This window comes from Falco peregrinus, chromosome 1, assembly GCF_023634155.1.
Source record: "Falco peregrinus isolate bFalPer1 chromosome 1, bFalPer1.pri, whole genome shotgun sequence".
In the NCBI taxonomy this organism is placed as follows: Eukaryota; Metazoa; Chordata; class Aves; order Falconiformes; family Falconidae; genus Falco; species Falco peregrinus.
In genome coordinates, this window is record NC_073721.1 from 2,145,770 (window position 1) to 2,162,850 (window position 17,081).

The following is a 17,081-nucleotide window of genomic DNA, read 5'->3' on the forward strand; positions in this document are numbered from 1 at the left end:
GTTTTTGAAACACCATTTCCAATAAAAAGTTTTCTTATCTTGATGCAGCATAAACAATCTAGCATCTCCGCAAAAAACTATGAAAAAACCTACCCCAGTTTATTTTTAATAAAAGGAGGACTATGCTATATAATAACTCTTCCTGCCACATCCATTGAATCTGCTGAAATAAAGATTGATGCCTGGATATTTGTAGACACTTCTACCAGAGAAGGTAATATTTCTTTCTTTTTTTCTTTTCTTTCCCCCTTTTTTTTTTTTTTTTTTGAATATACCACCTTCCTGTTATTTTGAAGTTTTCTGAAGTAACAAGCATCATCTTCCTATTACCCAGGCACGTGCATGTTTTGTTTGTAAAACAAGCAGCAGCAAACGAGATTTGTGACAGCTTATAAAGGCTTCGGAAGAGAAATATGTGTAAGACTGACCTTCTCCTTTTGGTACCTGCTCTACATAGGCACCCAAACCACGCTTTCACTTTAGTCATCAACATGAAAATCAACATTGTCAGGATTGTGAGGGGTTAGAACACAAGAGAAGCAGCCTGAAGACCAGACCAACACAGAGCACACGTGTACTCCTGCACTGCCTCACACGCACTGCATTCCCCCCGTTTTCAAGGGAACTAACTGTCTAAAATCCTGCGTGGATTCTGCCCCATGCATTGAATGAGCATCACCCCAGAAGGACCAGGTGCTCTCCCAGCCAAAGCGGCACTTCGAAGCTTCTGAGAACAAGGTACTCCAGAAGTGAAGAACACACAGAGTGGTCTGCGCCCTTCACCTAGCTGCTGCCAAAGGACTTAACACCCTCCCACTCGCATCAAATGCAGACGGTAACTCAAACCTAATCTGTTTGTATTAGTGCCTACAAAAGATCCATCTTATGAACCATTTTCCAGTCACTATAAACAGTAATTAAATACATTAAACTATAAAAAAGGGAAAGTGCCATGTGAAACATACTTTGATCATTGCTAAGTGCCGTCAGCTTAGATGATTATGGTATTTATAAGAGTAAGTGCTGTGTTTTAGCTGGCAGCAAACCGACGCATCTGGACTTGTCCACAGTCAGTTGGTGTTTTAACATCTTCTCCTGCGGGGCAGGAACACCACCTTACAGAGGAACAAGTACCGCTACAGTACTTGTTAAGAAACCCAACCAAAAAGAAATACAATTTTCCCAAAATTACATGATAAATATTATTAATATTGTTACTCATAAGGTCTATCAACTGCATGCAGACCATAGGATGACTCCATATGGACAGTAGTCTTGATCTTTGAAATAACAAGCAATACAGCTGTACTTATCCAAGAATAATGGTTGTAAATACAGTTGGCCCATCTTCAGTGGCAGAAATGTCAGGTTCTGCACAAGGAACAGAACCAAGCGGTTTGGTTCCACCAGATAGATCTTTTCTCAAGAAATGACCTGGATTCTATAGAGCCTATGCTACCCCTAGGTTGTTTCAAACCAGTCTTTAGGGCACCTTTCTCATCCCTACTCCCACTCTACGTTTAGAGATCATCCCAAAACCATTGACTTTTACTGCAAATATGTACTTTGCCTCATTCAGGTTTTATCCTGTACCATTTTAACTAGAAAATCTCTGCTGTTACAGAATAATTTTAAGGCAGAACTGAGTAGGAAAGAGTGGCACCTCTCCCAAGCTACATTGCCAATAACCCTCTATTCACATTAGTCACATCAGATGTTCATGGTAAACCAGGAATCTATTCAAAGCAGCTAAGCAGAGTAGTTGCATGCCTACCTCCTTCAGTAGGTTTTTAGTATGCCCCTGAGCTCCACTAAGTTTCTTAGCCTTGGCTGATGCTTATTGGAAAAATAGGAGGAGTGGCACTCTCCCAAATGCCTCCCACTTGTGGCATCAAAGTGAGATATCACTCTCAGTAAATTTTACAGTATGAGGAATGAAACAGTTAGCAAAGTTGACATTTAAACCATCATCACTGGCTATGATTAAATACCTCAGAGATGAACAGAGTGGTTCACACCTCTCCAAGTTATTGTTCTAGGCTCTTATCAGACTCCCGTACACCACTGCATCCGCTGCGTTTTCACACACTTGAGATTTTCTTTGAATCTCTAATAGCTGGAAACCTGTTTAAACTGAGATTCTGGAGAGTTTCTGATAATGTTAAACTGGCAGAGAGAGATTGACTGAAACCCTGGCGAACTCCTTGAACTGCAGATTCACCCTTAAAAGGTTTAGGGAGATTAATAATACAAGCATGGCCGAACTGCCTCTTTCTTCCTCCTTCTCTGATCTCTCTCAGTAAGATGTAGGGAAATGAAACACTATAAAGAAAATTGCAAATAACCTGCAAGAAATACAGAGGGCAGATGGGATCACACCACTTCCAAAAGAATGTCTCTTTTGAAAAGAGCGTAAAGGGAAGCCTGGGGTATCCCTACAGCACCAGGGAAATGCATATTCTGACCATTAAAGCAATGGTAAAGCAAGTCAGCCTGCCCAACCTCACTGCTCGCAAACAGGCATGAAACACCAACAACTTCTCTGAAGTCTCTCAAAGTCAAGTTTTCATCCATACTGACAAACACCCCATTCCCTGAGTCCATGGAGGAGAAGCAGGAGCTCTGGCTTCTCTCTGTTGAGCTCAGCCAGCCGTGGATCCCAGCAGCCCCAGGCTGGATGAGCAGGAGCCCAGCTCCGAGGGGTGGCTGTCCCCAAATCATCCGCATCTTGCCCCAGTGCTGGGCCTGTCCAAGCACGGCAGTGACAGGTCACCGCCAGCTGGGCTCAGCTTTTAAGTGGAAAAACTCAACTTCTGTTGGCATCCTTAAGTCCCGTGGTGAACGTCAATATTAGCATAACCTGGGATCCATGCCCACTAATCGGATGGAAGTTTAACTTCCATTTCACGTGCACCCTCATCAGTACCTAGTAGCATGTTGCACTGTTTGTGACCCCACGCTCAGCAGGACAGGATTTTCCAACCACACGCTGGAAACTGTTTCAGTTTACTTCAAGGCATGTTATACCACTGCCCGCCCCGCCCCCCCCCCCCCCCCCCCCCCCCGTTTTTTTGTTTTTTTAATAAAATGCTCCAGTTGCCCCTGTATTTCCCTGCAGTAGCGCACGTGTAGGCTAGAGAACTTCTGCACACGCTGACCACGCAGGGCACTGGGAAGCCTGGGGCAATCTTCCTGCGGAAAGAGGGAATTCCTGGAAGAATGCGACACAAGGGAAAAACTGGTCCCTGCTGCCATCCCAACTGCCAACTCAACATCCCATGTTTCCAAAGTATCTTCCGCTGTAAATATTTAGCACAGGAAAATCCAAGCACGGTTTCTGTTACTGTTAACAGAATTAATGAGTGCAACCTGCTACTCCCCGAGAAGGTAATTTACCCCTCTTGAGCGCAGGAGGAAGACAAGGCTTCTCAAAACAGTCGTCCCAGCATGGGAACACCACAGCTGACAGCAAAATAATGAAGGAAACTAATTCTGAAACTCCAAAGCTGCTAGAGACACTCAGAAGTACAATAAAAGTAAAAAAAAAACAAAAAAAAGTGAGTTTTCTTTTTGACGTCAGCAAAAATTTTGGACATCAGCAAAAAGAGGTAAACACTTGCAATATTTCAGGCAGAAAAATCAGAGGAATGTACCTTCTTGATCAAACTAATTCTTGTATTTGTGTACACTGAAAGAAAAAGTACAACAGCTGATATAGTAATATATATATATATAAAAAATATATTATATCACAGGTAATATATATACTTTCAGTTCTTTTTTTTTGAAGATATTAACTGTGGAGCTGAAGTTCTTAGAAAGTGACAAATTTATAAAGTCAAGCTCCATCTTTGGTATACCTTTTGCCCCACTTTACAACCCTAAAGCAGTACACTCCAACGTGCTTCAGAAACAGCCCTACAGCCTCCAGCCAGCCTGCGAGCCCAAGGCAGGCACCGCCTCACAATGTACGTAGCTTAAATCCACCGCACCCTTCGTCCTACAGTGTGTGGGTATCAAAAAAAAAAAAAAGAAAAATTTTATTATTCCAAAGCTATTCTGATACAGATATCATCTCTTCCAGCTCCATCTTCAGCACCTTATTAATTGACAATGCCAACCTGAACACCAAAGAAGTCAATCCACAATTTAAATACTAAACGAGAAATGGGTGATTTCAAGTTACTGTTTAAGGCAGCCAATTGTTAGCACAGATACTAGATTGCAAAATAGCTGGAAAACCATTTTAGTTCACAATAGTTTATGTTTTAGTTAGGATTCAGTAAATGAAAACTTTCACAATCATATTTAACTGAAATTCCTCATTTTTATATATATGAAATCTGATTTTGCATATCTATACACATCCATTTCAAAAGCTTGAATGAAAATTCCTCCTCTCCAAACAGAAACCATTACACTATGACGTGTCTTGACTTTTAACTCTGCCAGCTTGACAAGGAGCAGAATAACCTTAGGTTATTACAATTAGTTTCATCTCATTAATAGATCAATTTCTCTCAAGCATAGTGAAAACTGAATTTTACTTTGTTGCTTCTCCTCCTAGTCTACATTATAGTCTGTGTTCTTAAGTTTTAAGGAGAGCCATCACAGAACAGGTTGTAATCTCAGGTGATTAATTGCACCGCATTTTACAAGCTGTAAAATAGAGCAAGATCTCCACAAACCGATTATGCCATTAACCAGGCACTCTTATCAGATTTTTCTACAACTAGCAGGTTTGTCTGACAGATTGCAAGTCTTAAGTATTTATATATTTCAAAGGTTTACTTATTTTTGTTGTTAAAAAACCTTAAAATCTATATTGATTGTTACATGCAATTCTACATGAAAAGTCCCCAGCACCATGGAGCAGAATACCAATATTTATTACTAGACTTGCGCTCATTATGGTTCTCTCTGACAGGGGTCCATTAAAATCAATTTTTATGTTTCTTATGTGGTTTTTTTTTTTCCCTACCCAATGTTCTTACCATAGTGTTTATTAGCCAGTCAGGAGAAACACTGGGCACTGTTTTGTTTTTATTTTATTCTGTCGAAAATAATGAGGCCAGATTTAACAACTATTCACTAGCGATGAGTAGAAGAGATTAAATGTTATACTTCAGCACAAACATTTACAGATGGCTTTAAAATTTTTAGAACTTTATCATCAGTAAAGACAAAAGGAAATCCCACTTTCCACCTCTTTTTCACATTTAAATTCTTAAAAGTAATTGTAAGAATATTCTGCTTACCATTAACTTCTGAGCCACTCGTGAGTAATAGTCCCTCTAATAGAACCGTTTTTGCATATAAATCATGGCATCCGCTAAGTTAAGTGTTATCAAGATGCCACTAAAGCCTCAAAATTTCCCAGAACTGAAGTCAGCTTACCACTGAGAAAACTGAAAGATCAGGATGAGATAAAAATTAAAGAATTAGGAAAAGGATCTAGACTGCCTAACCTCTGCCTGAAGAACAAGACCACAAGGCCCTTCTTCAACCTGCCAACATGGCCACATTACAGGTGAGTAAGCGACCGATGTTCTGGCAAACCAAGAGAGCAGCAGCCGTCCCCATGAAGGGGACAGCCCTTGCCTTGCAGCAAGGCTCCCTCAGGAAGGGGAACAACTCACCCTCTGTAACAGCATCTTCCACCTGTGTGGGCAGGGGTGAGTAACAAAGAACTCAGAGCTTTTGGGGACACGTGTAATTTCCTGGAAAAAGGTCTGTGTGGCCGAAGGATCAATTTCTGTCCCTAGAAACGTTGTTCAAAAAGAGAAGGCAACCCATGAAATGAAATATTTGAAACCTCAACACTAAATACAGAAGTCAAACACAGAACTTTGCTCTTACCTCTCCAGGAGAGCTACACAAACACACAGAGTAGAAAAACTATACCTCCCCATCCACCTTCTTGGCCTCTGCTAATTACGAGCCTGTAATTACTTACTTTGAAAAATATGCCATTTCACTTTGAGCCTGTATTTTTAGTACTCACAACTTCATGATTGTTTTTTGTCTTCAGCTTTTGTTTTCATGCAATTCGCTTTACGTCTACCATTATAAAGAAGAACACACAGTTTCCCATATTTGTCACCTCTGAGAGCCCACAGACCTTTTTCTTACTATTTTTCCATCTGCTCGTCGACGTTTCCTCTTCTCAAGGGTGAAGTCCTCATCTGCTTAGCTGTTCTTCAGGCTGAAACTGCTCTGCAGCAAAGGCAAGCTTCAGCCTTATCCTAAATACTGCTTTGTTTCCAATCCCTCATCAGCAGAAATCCAATACTGAAATCAGCATATGAGGAAACTGAAGTACTTATTTCCATATCACTGAAGTTGGCAAAACTGTCAAATCCAGAGGCTTGAGGGTTTTCATATTAGAGGCAAAAACCATTTCAACCAGAATACACATTATGCTTCATATTCCTGATTAATTTTATACACACTTAAATTACAAGGATAATAAATTAAGAAAACAGAAAAGGGAAACCCCCATAAATCAATGGAAAATGTCAGAAGGAGAAAGCAGGAGAGAAAAGGACAACTGGAGAGAAGGAAGCCAAATCTGTTTCAGTCTTGTCAGAAAAAACTCTGCTGTAATGGACTATGGCAAAGGCTACAATTTTACTACCAAAAAGAGCTGAAGAGACCAGCTTCAAATAAGTAGTATTATTAACTGTCATTCTGGCAAAGAAATTTGGCACCTAGTAATTTTGAAGGAATTCAGTGTTCCTTCTAAAAATGTCACTAAGCATTTCCTCACAAACAAGGACAAAGCAGAGACAGAAGATCTGAACAGGACAGATGTACTTTAGCAGCCTGAACAGCACTGATATTCAACAGCAAAACACAGCAATACCTCCTCAACCAGTCCCGTATTTGAGACATCATCTCCACTGCCATGCATGTAATCTGTTCTGAACTCCACAAGACATTAGAGCTATGGGAAGCAAATCAAAGCTCTGAAGTAGTGTGCAGTAATTAAAGCAATTACCCAGTCTTGGTTCTGCCTGTTGGAACATATATATCTAGATACAGGTCAGCCAATTTTGCCAAGTGTGCATGGAGGTCTTACTGCTCAGTAACAGATTTACATGTGTGTCCAAAATATGGGGCAGGATGTACTTTCAAAACCTACGTTAAATTTTTATTTTTTAGAACATTTCTTTGCTAATATTACTCATGCAGCAGACAGAGAAATGCATTTTGGAGCTGGCCAGTCCTTAAAGGCACTGGAAGCTGCTTCTGCCTCTCACAACAGCAAGTACTATGTTCCCAGTATGGTTAGTAAAAACAAGTACACATAGTTATGTCTTAGATCCTCTGGGCAATCTCTTCCCTCTACCACATACATAAACATAGGACCAACAGGACATGAACTTACCCACTTGGCAGCACGCTTATTTTGGGAAGTTTTATTTCATGTAAGCCGGTTTCACACCCAGATATCCTGAGCTTTCCCACGGGGCTAAGCAGAACCACGTGCTTCTCCTTGCACTGAGATTCTCCCTGTTTGGAATTCACCTGTTCATCAAAACAAACTCCTCTTTAATTGCATGCATTTTTCACCAAGGAACATTCATCTTAAGATATTTCAAGTAGTTTTCAAAAGTAACTTAAAAAAAGCAAGCAAAATTTCAAGTTTTCTCAACTATAGCTTTTACTCTCTAAACTCCAACTTAAAATGATCAATCCTCATCAGCATCTAAATCAAAGTCTCAAATAACATGTTGACTAGCAGAATAGTGACCTTTGTAAAATCTCAAATAGTAGTTTTCACGGCTGGTTTATCAGTTAACATCCAATGCGTTTTGACACTGATTTCAAAAGGATTATTGTAAGAACAAAGTATATTCACTGGTTTAGAGCAGCAGTGTTATGCAAATAACTGCTGGAACACAAAGAGTATGTCTGCTGGAAAAATATGAATAAAATCAATCATTCCTTACTAAAAGAAACATTTATTTTTTTTAATTCCCATTGTTACTAGTCTGGTTTTACGATTACTGATAGGATGTAGTTGGAAACAGATGCCAAGCATTTCTCAGTGTTGTACAAGACCAACAATAACATACTTGTCAAACCCATCTTGGCTAAAAAAAATAAAAAACAGTCTGACTCAGTAGATGTTTGAGCTGTATTTACAGTTTGGTTTGTACAATCACTAGGAGAGAAACAGGACAGAACACCACAAGTATGTTCACTGCAGTCACCCAGACACCAAACCATAGGATCCGGACCACATCACCATTGGCGCTGCACAACCAGCACAAAAAAGCCTTTGCTGCAAAGAGCTAAATTCAAGTGAAACTGGACAAAAACAGTCAACAGAATAAAGAAACCCGAGAAACTGTAAGGCAGCACAAGCTAACTCGATCAAACAGCTCGGTTACACTGAGACCAACAAGTTTTTTTCTTGCTTTTTAAAGTCACTCAGACCACAGAACTAACTTGCAGTTTGCCTTACACCTGAAAAAGTCACTTTGTACTGCAATATTTAGAACCAAAAGTCTCCACAGACAACCGCCAAAACTTATTTTCCCCAGCATTTACCCAAGTTTATAGCCTACCCCAACGTGGTCTGAAGTTCACCTCACCTACGACACCTACGTCTGCCTACAGCAAGGAGGATGAATGCTGAAAACTTCAGGAAGCATCAGATGAAATGCACAAGTGATTAAGAAGCTGGGAAACAAGACTGAAGAGCCCAATGACAGGCTAGGGGTGCATCAGGAGACAGGAAAATCTATGCATGATGGCTTACAGCTGACCACTGCTTGCAGCTGCACAGTCATTTTTTTTTTTCCCAAAATAAGAGAATTTATCTTTAAATCCCATTACTAACTGCTATGTAACAAAGTCACATCTGCAAGTAATATCATCAATGTGAAGAGAGAAGAAAAAAAATAATCAAGTAGACAGTTTTGCCCATTAGGGCAAATGCAAACATAAAGCTCTGAATTTTGGGAAGTGCTTACACAATTCCACAGTTACTGACGCGAGCAACCAGCACAATTTTACTCAGCTTAGAGAAGTTCTGTGCAGTGTGCCAGGCTTGAGGAACTGCAGGTTCCTAATGGTTTATTTAGCTTGACTGTAATCCAAACCAGCTTTTTGCTAAATAATCAAATGTTTGCTGGTGTCACAAAGAAACTCTCCTTTTCAAGCGTATTTTCCTCATTCCTTCTTCCCCCTTAAAGAGACAACACGGGTGAACTTTTTTCTGGAGCATCACCTCACTGCAGAAGACTTAATAAAAAAGCAACATGAAAATTTACGTATCGGGAAAACCAGTATACATTCTTCATTTTTATTTGTATGACAGCCCTAAACTAGATGCACTGAACCTCATACCATGTACTCCACGAACATAACAACCTAGTGATCAGAGGACAGCTATTTCATTATAACAAAACACAGGATGCAGTGAGTAACAGAAAACTATAAATAACCCTATGAGTTCGCACCAAGTTGAACTAAGCTTTATAGATGAAAACCTTGAGTGAGTACAACTAGTATTTTCAGTCTTGTTTATCATACACATTGGGCAGCAATATTTAGAAGGTTTATTTTTATAAAAGAATGAAACTGCATGACATATATCCACATACATATGCAATTGGGTTGGGAGCCTCAAAGATGAAGGTCACCATATAGATGCACGATGCACGCTAGACTGCGCCCAGACACTAGTGTGCCTTTCCGCTGTTCACCTCCAGCTACTAAGATGAGCCAGAGAAGACAGAGGCAATGATATGCTCCTGCAGGCAGTCCCGTTTTAAAATAAAGGACAATTTTATTCAAGGTTTAAATTGCAACAGTTTTCAGATGCAAATAAACAGCCTTTAAACTTGGCCAGCTGAAATTACCAAATGCTTAGACACCATTTGCTGCAGGACACTGAAAACCTGCTCCTGCCCACACCCTTCCAATACAGGAACAATCTGCTCAACACCGTCTTCCTTGTAGCGCCCTTGTTGAAGCTGTGAGCACCAGGAATGAATGGCAGCTTAAAACAATAATCTAATAGATCCAAATAAGCTGCCTTTTTTTCGCCAGCATATGTAAATAAATCATTCAGGGAATTCTCATCAGTTACTGCACGAACTCCACCTTCACTCACCCTTTCCGCCATAATACCGACAAATCTGTGTCAAAATCTCCCATAACTTGAGTTGAAAAAACCCAGGACTTTCAGAGAGGATACTTCTGCCATCCCCTGGAGACTTGCTACAGAAAAAACCTGTGGCTGCAGTGCATGCAAGCCTGTGTCTCACTAGACTGCTAAACTCTATAGAAAACTGGAAGACTGTTGTTAGCCAACAGAATTAAGTCCTTTTTGTCATTAATAACAGATGAGTATCAAAAGGTTTTCACAGTGGAAGATTTATCAGCAAGAATATTAGCATGATTTGTGAGTTAATGTCCTGTACAGAAGAGCCTCATTTTCCAGGCATGCTCCCATGACTTTGCAACAGCATGTGCCTGGGTGGCACCACACTCCCCCGAAGGGCGAAGGTCCCCTAAATTACACATCAACGCCACTGAGCATTGCTACGAAACAGAGATGTGCTGCTCAAATTGCTCTTCCTAAGGTTCAGATGCTAAGGATGCAGAACAGCAGTGAGTTTTATCTCCTAAACGAGGTGCCGGGAACCCAGAAGCCAGCATTAGCTTGATGACTTGCATGTAAGAATCTTCACCTCTCACACTTCCCACTGTAACTCAGTTTAACAGCCTTGCAGCAGCCAAGGTTTTCAGTACTAAAACATACCACCCATTTGATTAAATACAGATTTTATTTAAATTTGCATTAATGGTCCTTCACATTACAGTAAATAATTCAAAATTAATTTCTATGTTCCAGTCCTAAACCCCCAAAAGCCTTCACTGTAGCTTGGTCTGAGATCCTAGAATGTAATTCGTACCCATAATGGGGAATGGCAAAATAAAATAATGCAGAGAAATCTCAAGGATTAACAAAGTCAAAAAAATCCACAGCAAAGCGTTTCCATGCTTCACGTTCTCCTGAGAGGTTTACATTTTCCGGCAGCCAAGCCAAGAGAGCAAACCTCACAGCACACCCTGCGCCTCAGCACCGTGCCCCAAATCACTGTTACCAAGCTGGAGGGGAGACAGAACGCAAAATATCTTCATCAACATGGCTTTCCAGCTTTTCCTGTGTTCTCCTCTTAAAGATCTCACAATGCACATGTAAAGTGTTAAAACCACAGAGGCTGCAGATCTCCACTGGAAAAATGCAACAGTACTGCCCATGGATGTGTTTGCACCCACCACAAGTCTTCAGCCCTCAGGGTATCAGAAATGGTCTTAAAACAAGTTCTGGCTGAAGGCTGTGGTCAAAAAGACCAAGGATGTCACCTTTTCCCATTTTTTCCCTTCAGTATTACCAAGCGCATGACTCCGGCCCATCACGAAGGAGCCAGAGCCCTATCTCTGATAGATCTTCCTCCACAGGTTTTTCTATTTCCTTCACTCTGCTTTAGCAACAACATAAACCTACCATACCATATCAAAATATTAATAATAATCCTCTCTGCCACCACCTGCATCTGATTTAACAGGTTATTTCCATTAGGCTATAGCATGTGGCTGAACTTCAAATGGAAGTCCTCACGATTTTTTTTTACTTGAATATTTCTGAGAATCAAGGCAAACATAACATATTCAACCGCGAAACATAATGCGTCCTCACACATACTGCAATTTTATCTCTTTAAACCAAGACAGCCCAAGTGCATTAATCAGTGAGATGTCACAGTTGCCTCCAAGAACTGGGTCTCTTGATCCTTTCAGATTAACAGAAAGTGCTAATTGCTGAGCTACCCAATAATATAAATACAACCAACAAGATTAAATTGCATTACAATTCCTTCCCCTATTTCACTTGCCATTTCTCAAACGCAGAACTGGTCTTTTATACTATTTCTAGACTAGTCACTGCTGCAAATTTGAAAATTCTCTGCTTAGTTCTTCCACACCATTAAAGTTACTACTTAAAAATAAAGAACCCACTCATCTGCCACGCTGTTTCTCATGTGATCTTGCTCCAATGTTGGGCTAGGATGTAACTACATACCGGCCTCAAAAACCTACAAATGATTGTCAGCACCTATTGTCTGAGACGATCCCAAATCCCACTACACCTATTAGTAGTACAAATCCTACGGATTCTTAGCTGTACAAGCTGAAGTTCTGGACTTATTTATCCAGCGAGTGCTGATGCTAGCCCATCCCACTAAAGGTGTGACAAAGTACCAACTTGTTCATTTACTTCCTATTCTTCATATAATATATGAATATATAAATATAACCTAAAGACTCATCACTTCAATGTTCTGACATATTTGCATTAGGAAGCTGGCGTATGAGCTATAATTCTCAAGCACCTACCCTGTTTCTATGATGCCATGTAACATCAGTGACTTGCCAACAAGCAATACCAGGAATTTGTTGGGTTTGAGAGGATGATCAATAAACATTGCTTCTTTATCATAATTACAGGAAAGAAATATGAGTCCTGGACTTTTAAATGTCCTTCTTTTGAGTACCACAGTATTCTCAAACCTGCTTGTTATTGATTCAAGTTCTGGATTAAAATTCAGTGAAAACTTGAAATATTGGATTTAAATTTAAGGGGAATACTTCACAGGCACCTGGACTGGTTTGGCAATTTGCTACTTCATCTCAGTCATTCTTCCTGATCCAGTAAGTTTACATCCTTCTCATAACAAAGTTCTTATCAAATCACATCACTGGTACTTATCAAGGCAAAACCAGCCAGGGACCGCTGCAAGCCATAAGAAGTGAGATGGGTCCATCTCCAACAACTCCACAGCAGCAAGGTCAGTAGAACAGACAGGAGTTGACTGCTTACTAATACCCCATCTATTCTGCAATGTAAAGGTCAGCGTATCACTGAGGTGATACAGCAGCAGCGAGCACTGCAATTAGGGCAATTAATGGTTGCCACTGCAGTCATACCCTTCACTGGGGCTTGGGAAACAGCACTATTGCTGTTCCATACCGAGACAGCCAAAGAAAAAATTCCAGTGATTAACATCTCCTGTTAGCATCACAAAGACAACTGTGTGAAATCATAATTTAGAAACATAATCCCTAACCCTGCAAAACGTTTTAACCGCAGAAAGCTTCTGCCACCCCACCTGGGGCTGCACAGATGAGGAACGAGGCTGACCACAGCCCCTGGCTCGGCACGGCTGCTGGCCAGCTTACACATGCCACTGGTCTACTCATCCTAGGTTTTCATTGAATTATCGTTCTCTCAGCATCTCCTTAATAGTTTAAAACTTCCTGTATTTGTTTTACTGGTTTCTGCATGTTTATTTAAAAGGAAACAATCCATTGCATGTTAAGAATATGGGAAAAGATATTAATAGTAAAGGTAACGCATTTGTGCACACACACTTCAGTGTGGAGGGTAATTTTCCAGCCTTATGCAGCTAGTCTTAAATGAGAAAGCCGTTTCTTACACTCAGTGTTTTAAAGCAGAGAAAAAATTAAGGACTGGGAAAAAACATGGGATTCATGCGATCAACATGCAATCACAGCACAAGTCTAAAAGCCTGCTCCTGTTAATTTCTTGATTCATCGTCTATATCTTCACCTTCCAAATGAACAGCGGGTGCTACTGTTTCAAGAGAAAAAAGAATTATGTACTGCAAATAATTTCAGTGTGGGGAGGAAAGAAGGGAAGAGGTAGATGTAAGTTTCATACCCAGAAATCATTTAATATACTGGAATAGAAATTAGGACAGAACGAGAAACATTCAACTCTCAGTCTTTTTGCTTATGAAATGTTTCATTTCTTCCAAAGCTTGAATATGAACTTTTATAAAAGCTGTTTCTTTTTCTTAAGAGAAAGAGCCCAAATATTTCCAACTAACATAATGGAGTGAACTCCAAAGCTATTAGGATGCCCTGATCCAAACACGTCCCTAAAGGTTTGACATCTTAATCTGTACTGCTGAAACTGTGAGAAAATTGTCCTGGAACCCAGGGCAGGGATTCTCCTTGTCTAAGAAAATAAGATAAGGTAGTCCTACCAATATTGCTCATTAATTAATGAAAAAAGAAATTCTGGACAAGGTAACACGTATTTCCTGTACTGTTGCACCTGAACATCATACACAGCATCCTTCAAACATTTGGAAACCTGTCAGTCCAAGGAAAGCCAAGTGCCCCCCAGTTTTTAATTTAAGACAAAAATTAAATTTTGAGGAAGAGAAAAGGTGTTGCATTCATTGCTGAAATTCAGGAAGACAGTCTTGAAACAAAACCACCATCATGGTGGCTAATCAGATTTAATTCTATCTATATAATTGGCTAACAAGTAAAATAAAATTTAAAATTAATTTTGATGTTATAAAATACCAGTCCACAGGTTCTTGTGAACCCCATGACCACCCATCTCGACATAAGCCACTTCTTCCCCTACACATCCCACAACAACTGTCTATACTGCGTGTATTTCTTCTTCATATAGGATCCAAAGAAAACTTCCAGCTTGCCAGAATAAAGCACTGTATATCAGGGCCACATATATTTTTCCTTGCTGCAAGAGTAATAAATACCTCCACAGCTGAAGAGCAGGACTGTAATCCAGATAAGGCTTTTAAACAAAAGCTGCACTGAAATATACTGCAGTACTCTACTAATACCTCCAATGCTTCTCTAAGTAAATCTAACCCTGGTTAAGCCAAACCTGTAACTTCAGAGGGTATGAAAACAAAACCTACTCATTTCCTGGCTAGGGAAGGCTTGGAAGGGAAATGTCAGACAGACTGTAAGCAAATCCAGGGTTAGTTTGGGGTGATACGACGATTTCTTTACCTTCCAGAGAACTAATCCCTTAAAAAACGTGAAGGTACAGAATTAAGCTGCATATTTTGAATGTATACGAATATAGACTGGCACAGCAGCCACTAAAAATCAGTCCCCATCTTCACTTATCAGAAGGCCCACTTCACACAAGCCCCCGACAAACGGGAGGGATACATGTTCACGCAGAGAGCAACATTTGCTTTCTACAGCATTTTAAAAGTATTCAACAAGAGCAAACACATAAGTCTTTATTAAACAATCAAAGACAACAAAAGCAAGTTTCTGTTGTCCCATCGTATTATACTACTAATCCTCTTTGGATGGCAATCAAAAGACCCCAAAATGCCAAGCTATGAAAGAGTATTTCCAAGCAGTGGTAGCCTCTGGCTCTTTGGCTGCATCTTCAGTCAGTTGCTTTGGCAGACAGGAGTAATCCTGGTCTGTCAAAAGACAAATTCCCAGCGTACTTACCAGGGCGATCTCAGACTTTGTTTATTTTACTTAAAGGATATTTTAATTGTAATAAAACAAATTTTACTTCTTTGGAAGAGGCAGGTGGGTTATTCCTATTGCATTCCGGACTGCGCATTCCAGTGCATTTTCTACTTCATCTACTGCCTGCATGCCAAGCTTTGATTTGAGGCACTGTCAGCAAATACTTAAACACAAGGCCTTAGTGGACTGCTTAAACTGGAATTCAGATGTACTATTTCCTCCAATACCTCTCCAAAAACAAGTAAACACATTCTGTGTCTTTCCCCAGCTATTACTTCTATAGGCAACTTAAATGCTATGCAAGTGTAGCCACCATTGCTGTCACCACAGAGCAGTTTAAACCATATATATAGTAGAATATTTACAACATTTTGCATTGCTAGCATGAAGCTAAGATTGACATTTTGAAATAAATCAAACCATTACATGCAGCATACAAGTAAAATGTCATTAGAAAGTGCAGTGTTAATAAGCTGTTCAAATTGGTGATCGTGCTGGGTTGGCACCATGGTTGTGAGATCAGGTCATGCCATCCCTTTGGTGCACCTTGGTGCCCAGGAAAAAAAAAAAAAAAAAAGAAAAATGAAACAGCCTGGCTTAAGCTTAGAGTCACCTGGTTACCTTAGGGTATCTCATTTGAAACTGTGGGCTGCCTAGAGTTGATATAATGATTTAGAGCAGAATTAGATTAGAAATGGAATGCCAAGAACAGGGGAAAAAAGTAGACAGGACAGGGCCAGATATTTCTGTAATAATCAAGTTATGCCACCAACAGGGAAGACTTCAGTCATAACTGTGTACGTTCCTTGCTGTGATATGTGTAAATGCCACCAACAACCACGCTGTAAGCCACACTGCTTGGTGCATCAACCACGGAACATGGAAGTGTGACATCATTCTCACCCTACCGATGATCTAACAAAGGGATTAAGCACCCCGTCCCACCCCTTATTTTTAGACTGGAAATCATATGCCAAAAGACTCATTCTGAAGCACTTGCACAATGCACTACAAAGCAATGTTATACTTTTTCCAGTGTTTTAACATGCACTCAACATAGAATAAAACACTAACTGGAAGGAATTTGTTGCCCAACAATTAAAGAAATGAGTACCACATTAAAGAATCAAAGATAAAGAAGGCTGTCTCTAAGAATTAGAGGGTCCCCAAAATTAGTATCTATTTGTTACTGGTCTGAGTTTTAACAAGTCTCATCCAAATGAGAAGTCATTATGCAGTTGTCTGGATTTTCCAGATGTGTTCATTACTTCAAAATAAACTCAAGATATTAGTCAACATTTTAAGATCTACTCCTTAATTACCACTGAAGAGCTTGCTGTAAAAGTGTGTATACACTTTTCAGTAAGAGGAGGTTATACTTCGAGGCACTGAGAAATACAAAATCTCACTGCCAAAATGACCACCTGATGTACATGCATACATACCCACAGCAAGACTGACGCACACTACTGTTGCGGGGTTCAGCTGTGTATGCAAATATATGGCAATGACTCTAATGCAAGGGAAAGAGATGAAATTTTAATCAAATGAGAATTGTATCAGGTTCAGGGAAACTGAATAGGCTAAAAATGAAAAAAACCTAGCAGAAGAATTACTTTAATATTAGGTAACATTTCAAATTTTTATCACCTAAATCCACAAAATTCTTGATCGGCTCCTTCCTGTGTTCTCTGCAGAGCTGAAGTCAGGACCAG

At 40.0% G+C, this 17,081-nt stretch overlaps 1 protein-coding gene across 1 annotated transcript in view; it reads right to left on the reverse strand.

Moving 5' to 3' along the window:
* The window catches only part of MGMT (O-6-methylguanine-DNA methyltransferase), a 168,667-nt gene that overhangs the window by 138,368 nt on the left and 13,218 nt on the right, over positions 1-17,081 (reverse strand). The window contains exons 3-4 of the mRNA XM_055794399.1: positions 7,391-7,530; positions 6,866-6,946 (exon numbers count right to left, since the gene is read on the reverse strand). Coding sequence (XP_055650374.1) covers positions 6,866-6,946; positions 7,391-7,530 — 221 coding nt within the window. The remainder of the gene's footprint in view (positions 1-6,865; positions 6,947-7,390; positions 7,531-17,081) is intronic.